Genomic DNA, 16,587 nt, shown 5'->3' with positions numbered 1-16,587 from the left:
ATCCACATTGAATCAACCATGTCTTTTCTGGGCAGTTCACAGTTTAAAATCTATCTATCTATCTATCATCTATCATCTATCTGTCATCTATCTGTTTCAAAGCGGCCAAGAGAAAAAGCCATTTTGAACCATCTGTGTCCCATTTGCCATGAAATGACTTTCCATTTATTCTCATTAGGCCGTCCTCCAGGGCATGAGCGGGTGGGTGGGGTTAGACTTGGTCAGTTGCCCTGCAAGCTGGGCGAAGGAGCACCATATGGAGAACCCAAGGTATGTTAACAGGCATCAGAGGGGCTAAATTGAAAGAATAATGGCTCGTCCCTTGGCATGGCAGCCACGATGAGGCAAACTTCAGCAACAATTTATCAGAGGCAATCTTTGGTCATTACGATGCTGTTAAGGAGAGCCCAGAAGGTAAATGGGAGAGATTAATCTGGCATCAACAAGAGGGATGGTTTAGCCTCTCTCTTTTTTTTCCTTCTATTTTGACAACCTCCTTTTCTCCCATCTCTGGTAGCAAACAAAAAAGAATACATTCTCCTTCCATCCCCAGTCCTCTTTATTCTATACTAAGATCAAACATACATACACCTACAGAAAAAAGGTTTTCTGGCACCTTAGAGACAAAAATATATGCATGTGGCTTTGCTGTAGTGGACTGATATGGTTACCCCTCTGGAATGAATGTCTCTGCACTAGGGTTTGGGGAATCTGTGACCCTTCAGATATTGTTGGGCTCCAGCTTTTGTCAACCCCAGCAGCCAGCATGGCCAATGGGCGGGAGTTGGAGTCCAGCAACATCTGGAGAGCCACAGGTTCCCCATTCCTGCATTAAAGAAGGGAGAGTTGTGATGGAGGCTAGTTCAGGGCATTAAAGGCAAGTGATGGTCTAGTTCAGGGATGGGGAACCTATGGCCCTCTGGATGCCATCAATATGGCCCAATGGTCAGGGATGATGTGAGTTGGAGACCAGTGAGATCTAGAGGGCCACAGGTTCCCCCATCTTTGCTTCAGAGCGAAGATTCCTAGAAAGGAGACCGCTTATAGCTTAGGAGCAGAGCAACTGTTCTTTTTGCATGCAGAAGGTCCCAGGTTCAATCCCCAGCATCTCCTGTTACAAGGAACAGGATGATAAGGATTCTGAGACCCTGTAGACTCTCTGCCAGTCAGATCAGACAATACTGGCCTGGATGGATATAGGAAGTTGCCTTATTCTGAGTGAAACCATCTAGCTCAGTATTGTCAACATTGACTCGTGGAGGCTCTCAATGGTTTCTGACAGGGGACATTCTCAGCCCTACCTGGAAATGCAGGGGGTTGCACCTGGGGCCTTCTCCATGCAAAACAGATGCCCTACCACTGAGCTATGTCCTTTCCCTTAATACCCGTTGCTGTGAATCACAAGGGGGGAGAGCACTGTTGCCCCCAAGTTCTACATGCGGGCTTCCCATTGGGGCACCTGGTTTGCTACGGTAAGAACAGGCTGCTGGACTAGATGAGACTCTGGTCTGATCCAGCTTCGTAGAATCATAGAATTGTAGAGTTGGAAGGGGCCTGTAAAGCCATCAAGTCCAACCCCCTGCTCAGTGCAGGGATCCAAATCAAAGCATTCCCGAGAGATGGCTGTCCAGCTGCCTCTTGAATGCCTCCAGTATTGGAGAGCCCACTACCTCTCTAGGTAATTGATTCCATTGTCGTATGGCTCTAACAGTTAGGAAGTTTTTCCTGATGTCCAGTTGAAATCTGGCTTCCTGCAACTTGAGCCCATTATTCCATGTCCTGCACTGTGCGACGACTGAGAAGAGATCCCGGCCCTCCTCTGTGTGGCAACCTTTAATGTACTTGAAGAGTGCTATCATATCTCCCCTCAGTCTTCTCTTCTCCAGGCTAAACATGCCCAGTTCTTTCAGTCTCTCCTCATAGGGCTTTTTTTCAGGGCTGTCCTGAAAAAGTGAGAGAGGGGCTCTTTCCTTTATGCCCCCCTGTGTGCTTCCTAGAGGAATCTGATTGGCCACTATGAGAACAGGATGCTGGACTATATGAGCCTCTGGTCTGATCCAGCTTCAGGGCTCTTCTTATGCTCTTATATCATGCCTGGAGCTCTGTTCCTTTGCAGATAAGCAGAATGATTGCAGTGACACCCTAAGTCTCTTGGGTTTTTTTTCCTGCTCCTGATTTATCTGGGATGTCTTTTGCCATTCAGATTCTGCTGTTCAGTCATGATGAAAAGCGATGCAAGGAGGTGCTCCACCCTCACCTCACCATGCTGGGTTCACAAGCTGCAGACACTGACGTCTTCATCATGAACTTCCCTTTGGAGCCCTCCCCTGTGATTCAAGCTGCATGCCTGGAGTTTCTTTCTGTGCAGCGATTCCACCTTCCTCAGCTAAATCCTTCCTGAGTTTCATCAGCCCACGTCCTCACCAGCTGAGTGTCGGCCTGGATTTTCTGCTCTGTTAGAGGGATCAGGTGGCATTTTCCACTCTGCCAGCTCCCAGTGGTGGGTCACCTTCCTTCCTTCTCACATGCTTGTGCTGAAGCAGAGGTTTGAGATCAGATCCTTGGCCTCTGTTGTTTTGGCAACTAATTTGGCAACCAGCTTCTGGAGCAAAGCAGAGAAGAAACCTCGAGTGCTTTGAACTTGCTGGGCTTTGAGGCCCGTGTTGATTATGCCTCAAAGCTACCACTGTGTGCGCTTGCTTCTGCGCCCGAGTGTTCACAAGAAGAATAAGAAGAGCCCTGGTGGATCAGACCCAAGGCCCATCTAGTGCAACGGTGCTCGCTCCACTTGTGATTCCCAGGAACTCAGAGACACAGTGCCTCCAACATGGGGATAATATATAACCATCTTACTTAGTGGTCTTATCCTGAATGAATTTGCCTACCCCTCTTTTAAAGCAACCCAGGAAGAGTATAATGAATAAGAACATCAGAAGGGCCCTGCGGATCCGGTCAATGGCCCATCTAGTCCAGTGGCCAACCAGATCGCTTTGGAAAGCCCACAAGCAGGACTTTGCTTTCTACGGCTCGAAGCCACTGTTCTTCAACCTCGGATCCCCAGATATTGCTGGACAATTTATTTGTTTGTTTGTTTATTACATTTATATACAGCCCCATAGCTGAAGCTCTCTGGGCATACAGTAAATTAAAAATATTAAAAACAAATATACAAATTTAAAACACATTTTTTTAAAAAATTTAAATTTAAAAATTTAAAACAATTTAAAAACACATACTAAAATGCCTGAGAGAAGTGTTTACTATTTATTATTATTTATTTTATTATTTGATTCATATCCTGCCCTTCCTCCCAGCAGGAGCCTACAACTCCCATCGTCTCTGACCATTGGCTAAGCTGGCAGTGGATGATGGGGGTTGTAGTCCAATAACATCTGGGGACCCAAGGTTGAAGATCACTGCTCTAAGCAATATGCTAGCAAATAAACAGATTACTCCACATTTTTCCCAAGTAAAGTACCAAATTCTCCAGCATTTTCTCTTTCCATCAAGCCAGATGGGCTGTGCAAAAGCCACGAGGCTCAATATTGGGAGTCGGGGAGGATGCACCGAATGCAGCGCTTCCGTCTCCCTCAGTGCCATGCCATCAGAGTTGGTTGCAAGGAGACATGGTTTCTCCATGCAGGGCAGGGTCGGGTTTTTCACGTTTCTGCTCTCCTAGCCTAGTGAGCAGCTCTACCAATGTGATAGCCTCCTCGCTCCCCTTCATGCACACCTCCCCATCTTTCCTTGCAAAGGGCACATTTCCCTTTGGCACTTGGCTTGTTTGTCAGGCTGCTTTTTTGACGCCTTGTTGACTACCAAAGATTCCGGCTGCGCTGTTTGTGCCTCTCCGGAGACCAGATGTTTTGATTGCAGCGCTGGTTTATCTGTAGGATTTTAGCCAAGCATGTTGGGTGGTGGTGAGAAATGTTCTTTGTCTGGAGTTGCTGCTTCAGTGTCTGCAACAAATTGACGTTCATTGTGTTTTCTTTGTTTGTATCAGTCTTATGACATTCCCTCCAATTGCTAACTCAGGTGGTGGGGGCCAAGCGAGTGAGAGCTGGGGAAACGGCCATTGGGAAACGAGAGGGAGGTGTTAGCGTGATTTTCAGAAGTACAAAAAGGTCTTAAAAACACATTCCTCAAGGTCTCACCAAAAAACTGAAAGCCAACTCTACTCAGCTTCTTAGTAAGATAACTCATCTGGCTCCATTTATAGTTCTACCTTACCTTCCTTCCTGACTTTTTTTTACTTAAGATAAAAAGATTTATCCATTTGTGTCTTGATCCTAAAATGAGTTCTTGGCTAACTGGTCTCTCCTGCTTAATTCTCCAAACTTCCCCGGTGAGGACCTGCTTTGGAATATTTCTGTGGACCCATCAGAACATATTTCTGAAGCACAACTGTACTGTCATGGCCAGAAAGGTACAGTGAGAACTGCAGGGGGGTTCTCTTTAGAAGAGGGAAACAGCAAAGGGTATTGTAGCACCTTAAAGATGATCCAATTTATTGTGGCACAAGCTTTTGTGGACTTAAACCCATTTCATCAAAAGTGTGACATCATAAGTATGTAAGAAGAGCCTGCTGGATCAGGTCATCAAAGCCGATCTAGTCCAGCCTCCTGTTCTCACAGTGGCCAACCAGATGACTCTATGGAAAGACCACAAGCAGGACCTGAGCTCAAGAGCACTCCCCCCCCCCCGTGGTTTCCAACAACTGGGATTTGGAAGTATATTGCCTCTGACTGGATCCTAGATGGCAAGTATGTAAAGGAGAAAATTGTCAGGTGTAGCTGAAGGATAGTGGGATGCAAAATGTATAGGCGGTGATAATTAGAGTTTAAGAGTTGTATCCAACTAAATCCTACTTAGAGTGGACCCATTGAAATTACTGGACCTTGGTTAGTCATGTCAATTAACTTCAATGGGTCTACTCTGAGTAGGACTACCATTGGATACAACCCATGATGCATGTTAAATAGGCACACCCTTTCCAGTAGCAGAGTGATGACAATTGACTAATGGGCTCAAGTTGCAGGAAGCCAGATTTCGACTGGACATCAGGAAAAACTTCCTGTTAGAGCCATACGACAATGGAGCCAATGACCTAGAGAGGTAGTGGGCTCTCCGACACTGAAGGCATTCAAGAGGCAGCTGGACAGCCATCTGTCGGGAATGCTTTGATTTGGATTCCTGCATTGCGCAGGGGGTTGGACTTGATGGCCTTATAGGCCCCTTCCAACTCTACTATTCTGTGTGACTCAGCATTGCTTGGAAAGTAGTGGAGCAGGGAACCGTTCACAAGAAACAGTCACTTGGCATCGGTAAGCAAATTAACACACATAAGCGTGTGATAAAAATCGTGTCTCCATTTAACCCAAAAGGGATGGCATTGAACTTCTTGATCAATTGTCATTCTGCTGTCTCACACTGTATTTCTCCTTTGTTCCACAATGACCACCTTAACGCCAGTGTCCTGGGGAGGTTGAAATGTTCTCCCTCTGGTTTATGGATATTGCCATTTCTGATGCCAGACTTATGGGATAGGTGTGTTTGTCTGGAGTGTCCCTTGGTCAAAATACCCTCAGGCCTCCCCCTGCTACTGAGTAGCACCAGCTCATTAGCCTCTATCTCTGGGATATGCAATGGATTGGGTCCAGAGGAAGTGAATTGCGATGGGAAACAGTGTCAAAGAGGATGAGATGGGTGCATTTATGCTTAGCACAGCTCAGCCAAAGGCCCACACAAAACTGGAACACCAATATTTGAAGGGGATCTGGTGGGGCCCCTCCTCCATTCCTGGGCTTGCCTGGAGGTGAGGGTCACCATCAGAGCTCTAGATGGACAGGCCTAACTTTTATTTCAGAATGCCTCAAATGTACTGTTCTTTAGGGTTACTGTGGGAAATGTCAAATGGCAACTAGACCCAGCCACCTAGCCTTGTTTGGGGCACCCAAAAAGCAGCCTGGGGATAAGTCCAGCATCCTGTTCTTACAGTGGCCAACCAGATGTCTATGAGAAGCCCGCAAGCAGGACCCAGAGGTGTAGTCATCCAGGGTCTCTGGGGGTCTTAGACCCCTTTGCTTTTTTGTGAGCAGAGTCCCAGGTTGGTCCCTTTGTCTCCAGCATCCTATGAACCAATCAGCATGAAAGGGGGGTGTCTTAGCCACTGAGAAGAGTCTTCTAACATGCTTCCTTGTCCCTTCCTGCTGATTGGAGTCAATCAGAGTGAAAGGAGGCGAGTCAGCCATTAAGAAGATTCTTCTCAGCAGCTAACACCCTCCCCTTTCACGCTTATTGGCTCCTAGGAATGTGTGTTGTTGTGGGAGAAGGTATTAACAAGGATTTCATTCTCAACCCAGCATCAAAAAAGGGGTGGTGGTAGCTGTGACTATTATGAAGGGACCCTGCACTTCTGAATTTGCCAGTATGCTACTGGCAGGACCCCCGCTTGCAATTCCTAGCAAGTGATATTCAGAGGCTTATTGCCTCCCACTGTAGAGGCAGAACATAGCCACCGTGTCTAGTAGCCACTGATAGCATTCTCCTTCTCTATGAATTTGTCTAATCCTCTTTTACAGCCATCTAAGTTAGTGGCCTTCCTTACCTGTTGTCGGAGCGAGTTCCATCCTTTACCTATGCTTGTTAATCTGTCCCAGATTAAACACAACGGAGCGGACTCTTTCATGACACACCACGACAAAATAAAACAATAACAATAAATGTCGGGCTGCGTTCCCAAGGCGCCTGTAGGCCATGCTTTATTTGCAAATGGAACAGCCAATAAAACAAAAAATTTGAAACATTGGATAAGGATTATTTTTCGTTTTTTAAAAAAGAAGCCAAGAAGCCACAGATGGGCAGATGCTATTTTACAATGGCCGGTTGAGTTTGTTGTATTCTAGCAAGGCCATGGATGGTGCACAGTGTGGGGAAGTGAGTCGCCAGCATTTGAACTGCTCCCATGTTAGCAGTCCCTGTTAACAGGCCTGTTTGATCTGCGGTAGCAGACTTGCAGTCAGTTGTGGTCTGCTCTTGTGGCTCCATGTCAGTGGGGCTGTGAACCCATTCCGGGTTTTAGTGTGTACTTCCAAGGAGCTGTCCAAGGTGCACCCAGAGTGGATTCCACAGCCCCACTGACATGGAGTCACCAGCTGCCCGTGGCTCTGTGTCATGAAAACCCCTCCCTCAAATTCTGCTGCATGCCACATAAGAGAAGCCCATTTTAGTCTGTGCCACAAAAACACACCCACCCTCATCTACCCATTTCTCTCTTTATTGGGTTGTATTCCAATTTTACTCAGAGTAGACCCATTGAAATGAAGATAGTCACGCTCGTTCATGCCAGTGGGTCTACTGCAGGGATGGGCAAATCTGTCAATTTCAGTTTTTCTTTGTGTCTGTTTTTTCTGTTCTTCAGCTCAGTTGTCCACATCAGCTTGCATTTTTTAAAAAAATAAAACCAAGTCATGGAAGTTCAGCAGCCTTTTAGTGTGACTTTCCCCAGTATACACATCTTTGTATATAGTTTTGCCCAGCGCTTTGTTTGGTAAAAAATGAATATTCCTGCATTTGGATACCTGCATTGAACAGGGCGTTGGACTCGATGGCCTTATAGGCCCCTTCCAACTCTATGATTCTACATTTCTATGATTTTGTGAGGTGCTGGTACTCATACCTTGATAAAAGTGCAATTGGTGCCAAAATGGTTGCCATGGGCAGGAAAAAAGAGCTGCCAGTACTCCATACTGGCAAGCACCATCACCAAAAAAGCATGGCTTTTGCCTAATCTACACATTTTTTGCAAAGGGATTTTCTCTAATATAAATACATTTTTATCTGGCTATTTTCACACATTTATTTAGTGATTTTATGTACATCCCACCCTTCCAATTTTTATGTGTGCATTTTTTATGCATGCTTTACCCTAGTATGTGCATTCTTCTTTTTTTGCAATGTTACTTGGCTGGAGAACTGCTTTGCAAAATTCAGAGGAGTGCAAATTTTGAAGGATGCCTGAATGCTGGTTCATGTATTCTTTCAGAGAGTGTGAATTAGGTAAGTTCCCCTACAAATGTGAACTGAATCCAATTGCTCCCCCATCCCTTGTCTACACTGAGCAGGACTAAAGTTGGATGCAACCCATTAGCATTATTTAGAGCATCTGTATTTCAGCCAAAAAGGCTTCCTTAGCAGCTTTCATGCCATCAATTAGAGCAAGACAACCCCTCCTCTCAGGCTTACAATTAAAGACATGGCACAAAAGGAAAAAGAGACGGGAGGGAAGAGGATATGCAAATCAAACCTCTGTTAAAGGGACAGGAGCAGGTCATGCCTATGAATTCCCCCTCCTCCAGTTGGCAACCCTACATTGTGGGAGATGAGTTGGAGCTCCCCCCCCCAGATCCAGAGGCAAAGAGGAGGGGTGGAGGGCCGGGGAACAGCTCACTGGTGGAGGTGTTAGCAAGCGGTGAATGTTTTCCAGAAGAAGTTTTTACAGGGGGCTTTGCGATCCCTCTGGGTGAGCTGGGATAACCTCTCCAACACCGAGGGCTCTTCTTCCAGTTTGCCTTCGAGCAGATTTTCCGAGTTGGAGGAAGCGGCTGTGTCACGGTCCACATCCATCCCGTCCAGTAGATCGGCCAGCATTTTCAGGATCAGACCTTTTCGGGCTTTGGTTTGCTCCTGTCGTCAAAAAAGCAAGCAGGAAGGCGAGGGAGGAGAGAAGGCAAAGAGGACCCATTAGGTTTTACTCTCTTAGTGGAGGATGTGAAGTCCACAAAGAAAGAAACAGAGCTGCAGTGGGAGGTAAATTACACAGAGAAAATAAGAAGAGCCCTGGAGGATCAGAGAAAAGACCCATCCCAGTCAGATGCCTCCAGGAAGCTCCCAGGCAGGGCATGAAGGCAACCGCCCTCCCTTGCTGTGACACATAAGAACAGCCCTGCTGCAAATGGACCAGACAAAAGGTACATCCTGTTTCTATCCGTGGCCAATCAGATGCTGGTGGGAAGCCCACAAGCAGGACTGTGGCTCTCCAGATGCTGTTGGCGCCCCAGCCCGGATGGCCATGCTGACTGGGACCGATGGAAGCTGGAGTTCAACTGAAGAAGAGCCTGGGCTGCTGGATCAGTCCGAAGGGGCGTCCAGTCCAGCATCCTCTTCTTACAAAGGTGCCCACTTTCTCCCTGTTATTTTTAAAGTGGAGATGCTGGGAGTTGAACCGGGGGCCTTCTGCATGCAAAGCGGCTGCTCTGCCACTCAATGACAGCCCCTCCCCGTCGGGGACGCCAAAGACTTTGCATCTTCCAAAAGGGGAATGGATTGTAGCTCAGGGGCAGAGCACCTGCCTTGCATGCAGAAGGTCCCCAGTTCAATCCCCAACGGCATCTCCAGAAAGGACCGGGAAAGACTCCTGCCTGAAGCCCTGGAGAGCTGCTGCCAGTCAGCGTAGTCAATACTGAGATAGGTGGACCAATGGGCTGATTCACTACAAAGGCAGCTTCCTATGTTCTTGTGTCTGAAGGGAAGGGCCATAGCTCCATCAGAGTGCACAGAAGGCCCCAAGTTTAATTCCCAACGACATCTCCAGGTAGGGCTGGAAAGGTCCCCTGCCTGAAACCCTGCTGCCGGTCAGTGTTAACAATACTGAGCTACAAGAACCACTGGGTATGACTCAGTAAAAGGCAGCTTCCTATGTTCTGACTGTCACTGAGCATTGTCCTGTCTCTTAAATCTGCTACAGTAATTAGTTCTCAGCTTGTCGTTTTTTTAAACGGTTTTTATTGCTGAAATTTTGCACTTGATACATCGGGCTGTATCCAATCTACTCAGAGTAGACCCACTGAAGTTCATGGGCATGACTAACTTGGGTCCAGCTTCAGTAGAACTTAGTTGAATCCGACCCTTTGTATTTTGTCTGATTGATCAGTTGACAGTAATAAACACCCGACTGACTATTAGGGAAGGGGGGAGAAATTTGATCAGCATGCATTTAAGGCTGCTTTTATCCAGTTCACCCTTTCTGAAACAATGTGAGGACTTGAACACAGCCATCCTGTGAAATTCGCACTTTTCTGCATTTTGCAATGCAACTCTCCAAAGAATATTTACAAAAATTCATATATTAGAGGAAAGTGCATAAAAATGGATATACTAGCGAAAGTAGCATGCAAAAATTGCATTAGGAGAAATTTCTTGCAAAATTATGTACATTAGTCAAAACTGCCTACAAAAATGTGTTGATTAGGGGAAATTTGCACTAAGATGCTGAAGAATTTTCATGAATTTTCAAAAAAAAATTCAAAAAAAAAAGAATTAACCCCCCCCAAAAAACCACAAATTCCTGCAGAAATGTGGATCATTGAATTTAAGATTGGAAAAATGAGAAATAGAGAGACCCAAAATTGACAGATCCATTCCTAGTGACTACTAACCCCTTTGTACCTGTAGACCAGGGATGCATTAAAGGCACAGAGTCTCAGGTTAGAGAGTGCTTGTTGTAGGAACATAGGAAGCTGCTGTCTACTGAGTCAGACGCTTGGTCCATCCAGCTCAGTACTGTCTACACTGACTGGCAGTGGTTCTCCAACGTTTCAGGCAAGGAGTCTCTCCTACCCTACCTAGAGATGCCATTGGGGGTTGAACCTGGGTCTTCTGCATGTAAGGCAGATGGCTCAGCCACTGAGCTATGGGCATGGGGAAAAGCCTGTGCTGGCTTCATTTCCTAGTTTGCTTTTAATAAGGGAGAGCCAGTGTGGGTAGTGGTTAGAGTGTTGGACTACGACCAGGGAGACCAGAGTTCGAATCCCCACACAGCCATGAAGCTCACTGGGTGACCTTGGGCCAGTCACTGCCTCTCAGCCTCAGAGGGAGGCAATGGTAAACCCCCTCTGAATACCGCTTACTATGAAAACCCTCTTCGTAGGGTTGCCATAAGTCCGGATCAACTTGAAGGCAGTCCATTTTTTAAAATAAGGATTCCTATCCAATAAAGACAGTGGCTCATCAGAGTCAGAGCTAAATTGCGCAGAGTGATAGTGAAAAAAGATATTTAACATTGAAATAATGATAGCTTAGCTTGTTTCCTCACGCATAACAGTGAGATCCAAAAATAGTTAATAGTATACCACCATCCTTGATCCAAGCCAGTCAGTTTTTATTTTTATTTTTAGCCTTTATGTCTCTGCAGATGAAGGCTGCAATCCTAACCCCTCCTATCCGGGAGGAAGTCCTACTGAATTCAGCAGGACTTCTGTAAAGACGCATGGTAAGGATTGCCCTGGCAATTGGGATAAAACTTTACTCCTTACCGGCAGTGCATTTAACAACAGGCAGAAATGGAACAGGTGCAGTCCCTATATCTCTAAACGGAGAGGAGCCACACCTGTTGGATTCTAGATGGCAAAGGCACATCAGAGCCCTGCAGTTTAATGGGGAAAACAATTAGCAACTCTTGGGGATAGTAGCTCAAAAATGTCCCCAGTCCTGGCTTGGGTGACCTCAATAATGTGGATACACCATAAAAAAGGGAAACACCTATGGCTTCCAAAATCAGGTCCCAGAAAGATGGGAAATTTGTCTGCCTCAGTGACCTTCAACAACTCTCACAAAAGCCAGTCTAACTTGACCAGTCTACCTGCTCCTTCGCAGGCTTTTCTGATTGAGATCTCAAACACAAAGGGTGTGTTGCAAAGGCAAGATATATTCAAAACAAAAGTGAAACATTCAAAGAAAGCTGTCTTATCCCGTCAGGCCATTGAGTCCATCTAGCTCCGTATTGTCTACACCGACTGGCAGCAGCTCTCCAGGATTTCAGAAGGAGACTCTCTCCCAGCCCTACCTGGAGATGCTGTTGGGGATTAAACTGGGACCTTCTGCATGCAAAACAGGTGCTCTGCCACCGAACTCCAGCCCTTCTCCCCAGAACAGGGGACATCCTTTCTAAACAAGGGTCATGCCTTTAAATAAAGATCCTTGTCTCCTCCTCTTCCTCCTCTTTTGCTTGGATCTATTTCCTCCTCCCTCCCTTTCCTTCCTACCTTTTCTTTCAGCCTTTCTTTCATTCCTTAAAGCTGCAATCCAGTCCCCACTTACCTGGGCATAAGCCCTGCTGAGCACTACAGGGACTTACTTCGGAGCATTGGGTTGTGCTGCTCATCTTCTGTTCTCCTATTCTCTCTGCAATCCATTGCCAGTTCCCAGTTCAATCAATATTCACTCTAGGAAAACCCTCTTGGAGCAAGGCGCACAGAGACCTTTCCTTCCTCTCTATTTCACTTTCACCATTTCTCAGGTCCCCCATCCACTCATTCTTTCCTCAGATCCCCTATTCTTTACTTCAGTTCTTATTTCCCCCTCCAACCCCCCTCCAAACCCTCATCTTGTGCACAGATATCTCCCTGCTAGGCAACTTTCAATGTCTTTTTTAAAGCACCAGAACCCCTAAAAGCCTTCTGTGCAAAGTCCTAGATTCTTGAGGAATGCAGTCCTTTCTAACTCACCCTGCTGCTCTGTAGAGAAAACTTATCCTCCCCGGGCAGCGTGGATGCTCTCATGCTCCAGACCAACAGCAGAACAGCTATGATCCTGGCTACCAGCTGCATGGCAGATGTCCCTGGAAGCTCCTTGGCGTAAGGCTGAGAGTCAGAGCTGTTTCCTAGTTCGATCCTGTCTCAGAAGAGGGATGCAATACCTGCCTTTTTATAAAGCCCTCCCTGTACTGTGCCAAGTGACGCAGACAGTCAAATCCGCCTTGCAAGCCAATGATGCTTCAGAGGGCTGTCAGCACAAACCCACTTGGCAGATGAGGAGTAGTGATCCAGAAGAGTGATAAGCCCAGGGGCACACTTTAAATTGGTGGTGGAAGGAAGAAGGGGGGAAAAAAGCGCAATAGTGTTTTTTTAACCAAACACTTCTCCTAATATATATATAAGAAAATTCAGACATCTTACTGACATGTGAGAAATATAGTAAAAACTAAAGAAGAACCTGGCTAGAGGATCTATGTAGACCAGCATCCTATTCTCACTATTATTATTATTATTATTATTATTATTATTATTATTATTATTATTATTATTACTACTACTACTACTACTACTACTACAACAACTACAACAACAACAACAACAATAATAATAAATATTTATGTCCCACCCTTCCTTCCAGTAGGAGCCCAGTTGCCGGCCAAGTGCCTATGGGAAGCCCACAAGTAGGGCCTGAGTGCCACAACACTCTCCCTTCCTGCAGTTTCCAGCAACTGGTATTCGGAAGCATACTGCCTGTAATAATGGAGATGAAACATAGCCATTGTGGCTGATAGCCTTACCTTCCATGAATCTAACACTCTTTTAAGAGCCCAGTGCTCTTCAACATTTTTATTAATGACTTGAATGTGTGTGTGTGCAGGGAATGCTTATCAAATTTGCAGATGATACAAAATTGGGAGGGATAGCTAATACCTTGAAAGACAGAAATGAAATTCAAAGGATCTTGACAGGCTGGAGCATTGGGCTGAAGACAACAGAATGAAATTTAACAGGAATAACTGCAAAGTTATACACCTAGGAAAAAGAAACCAAATGCACAGTTATAGATAAGGGATACTTGGCTCAGCAATACTACATGCGAGAAGGATCTTGGAATTATTGTTAATCACAAGCTGAATATGAGCCAACAGTGCGATGTGGCTGAAAATGCTATTTTAGGCTCTATTAACAGAAGTATAGTTTCCAAATCGCATGAAGTACTAGTTTCCCTCTATTCAGCACTGGTTAGGCCTCATCTTGAGTACTGCATACAGTTCTGGACATCACACTTTAAGAAGGATGCAAACAAATTGGAACAGGTCTAGAGGAGGGCAACAAGGATGATCAGGGGACTGGAAACAAAGCCCTGTGAGGAGAGACTGAAAGAACTGGGCGTGTTTAGCCTTGAGAAGAGAAGATTGAGGAGAGATATGATAGCACTGTTCAAGTATATGAAAGGTTGCCACACAGAGGAGGGCCAGAATCTCTTCTTGATCATCCCAGAGTGCAGGACATGGAATAATGTGCTCAAGTTACAGGAAGCCAGATTTTGGCTGAACATCAGGAAAAACTTCCTGTTACAGCCATATGACAATGGAACCAATTACCTAGGGAGGTGGTGGGCTCTTCAACACTGGAGGCCTTCAAGAAGCTGCTGGACAGCCACCTGTTGGGCATCCTTTAAGTTAGATCCTGCACTGAGCAGGGGTTGGACTTGATGGCCTTATAAGCCCCTTCCAACTCTACTATACTATGATTCTAAGAGAAGGGAAATATTTTGTTAATTTTGTATGGACAATGGATTTTTATCCATCCTTACTTACTTTTGACCTTTCTGATCCATTTTAAAAATTAATATACAAAATAATATATTTTCATAATAAAAAGGTTGAAAATAAGGAAGAATGAAGGATGCGTCCTGTTTCCATCTGTGGCCAATCAGATGCTGGTGGGAAGCCCACAAGCAGGACTGTGGCTCTCCAGATGCTGTTGGCGCCCCAGCCCGGATGGCCATGCTGACTGGGACCAATGGAAGCTGGAGTACAACCGAAGAAGAGCCTGGGCTGCTGGGTCAGTCCGAAGGTGCACCTAGTCCAGCATCCTCTTCTCACAAAGGTGCCCACTTTCTCCCTGATATTTTTAAAGTGGAGATGCCGGGAGTTGAACTTATTTGTCAAAGCAAGGGTCTGTTATACAGCCAGCTTGCTTGAGAGCCTTCTTGATACTGGGAAATTCTAGGCTGTAGCAAATGCTCGTTCTACTCACAGTAGACCAGTTGAAATGAATAGACATGACTAGGGTCCATTCTACTCTGAGTGGGGCTTAGTTGGCTAAGACCACTACTAGCCTGACACATTCTAGGGAAGAAAGGTAATCACTCAGGTAGGACAGAAGGGTGAAGGATGCAATGAACCAGAGAAACTGGGAAGGAACAGAGCAGAGGAAATCCACTCATCCCCGGCGAGGAGCTCAGTGTTCCCCATGTAAACATGGCATGGCTAATCGCCCTCCCAAATTGCACTTGGTTTTAGTCCAGAAATAGGATCATCACCCAATAGAAGGGCAGGAGGTTGGATTCAATGTCCTTATAGGCCCCTTCCAACACTCCTATAATTCTATGATTCAAAGGCCAGTCGGTGGCCATCACTGCCTCTTGTGGGAACAAATTCCATTGTTTATGTGTCGTGTGAAGAAGTCCTTTCTTTTGTCTGACATTTGTCTTCATTTGATGGCCCCAAGTTCTAGAATTATGAGAAAGGCCTATCTTCTTCTTGTCCCCTCCTCACACATTTGCAGAACGGCATTTTCCCACACTTGAGGCAGGAAATAGTAATGCCCGGCAGCCCGCAGGCAAAAGGGTTCCTTAGAAGCCTTCATCAGCCTAGCCATTAAACTAAATCAGATAAAAACAAACAGATATCGCAAACTGATAATGCAAAGCTCCAGTCTGCAAGTTTGTATTCACTTTCCCCAATGTGAAACATGCTTGAGTTGGTTAATCTACTAATGGAAGCACACACCTTTCATTCTTTTGCACTCACCGTTAACAATCTGGCTCCCTTCAGATGTGTATGCTGGCTAAGGATGGAAAGATTTGCTACTTCTGGTTCTCTCAGTTTCTCATGTTTGCAGTCTTAAATTCAGTGCTCCACATTTCAGGAGCTCTCTCTCTCTCTGTGTTTAAATCATGAAAATTCTCCAGCATTTTAGTGCGAATTTCTCCTTGTAAACACATTTTTCTGGGCAGTTTTGACTAATCTACACATTTTGGCAAGCGATTAATCTTAATATAATGCATTTTTGTATGTTATTTCCACGCATATATCCATTTTTATGCTCATTTCCCCTAACACATGCATGTTTGTAACATTGGTCAGTGAACTGCATTGCAAACTTCAAATAAGTGCGAGTTTCCAAGGATGGCTGTTCTTTCGGTTCTCATAGGGTTACCAAAAGTGCAAATTTGATAGATTCAGCTTCAAATGCAAACTGAATCAAATTTCTTGCACATCCCTAATGCTGGCTGATCTGATAGGAATTGTAATCCCAAACATCTGGAAGGCACTGGAGGTGATCTGGATAGAGAAAGCAAGACTGGGGAACCTGGGACCTCCTAGATATTGTTGGACACCCCTTGGCCCCAACCAGCATGACCAATGGTGAGGGACAATGAGAGATATAGTTCAAAAGCAACTGGGGGGTTGCCTAGGTTGGGGAAGGCTGTTTAACACATACAGAATACAAACTGTCACTCTTTAATGTCCTACTGAGGCTCTGTAATCTCCGTCTGATCTCCCCCTTAGGCTTGGAGAATTTGAAGAGCTACGCTTGGATTTGCTTATCTATATCCATTGTGGCACTTTTAAAATTTAAAAACACTCCTGTGCTGCTGCTGCTTCTGCATATTAAGTATGTAAATTGAAGAAAAAGAGCTACAAGGCCAGGCTGCTAAAATTAAAAACAAAACTATACAAAGAAAGAGTGCATGGAAGCAAATTGCACTTGCACGGAAAGAGTGGTCTTAAAGAATATTATCCTCTTTGTAATTGCAATGTAG

General features: G+C 45.4%; 1 protein-coding gene across 2 annotated transcripts; it reads right to left on the bottom strand.

Annotated features, from left to right (window-relative positions):
• Window positions 1-8,232: 8,232 nt before the first annotated feature.
• LOC133372696 (somatostatin-2-like) lies at window positions 8,233-12,605 on the bottom strand. Of its 2 annotated transcripts, none has more exons than XM_061601633.1 (2): window positions 12,504-12,605; window positions 8,233-8,685 (listed from the first exon to the last, which is right to left on the bottom strand). In XM_061601633.1, the coding sequence occupies exons 1-2, from the start codon at window positions 12,603-12,605 to the stop codon at window positions 8,461-8,463; spliced, it is 327 nt and encodes a 108-aa protein (XP_061457617.1). In that variant the 3' UTR covers window positions 8,233-8,460. The 2 variants fall into 2 exon arrangements, 1 of the variants encoding a protein (XP_061457617.1); XR_009759527.1 differs by lacking the exon at window positions 12,504-12,605 and adding an exon at window positions 11,843-11,924 and having other exon boundaries at window positions 8,601-8,685.
• Between the last annotated feature and the right edge of the window lie 3,982 nt (window positions 12,606-16,587).

The sequence above is a fragment of the Rhineura floridana genome, chromosome 18, assembly GCF_030035675.1.
Source record: "Rhineura floridana isolate rRhiFlo1 chromosome 18, rRhiFlo1.hap2, whole genome shotgun sequence".
Taxonomy (NCBI): Eukaryota; Metazoa; Chordata; class Lepidosauria; order Squamata; family Rhineuridae; genus Rhineura; species Rhineura floridana.
This window is presented reverse-complemented; position numbering and strand designations above follow the sequence as displayed.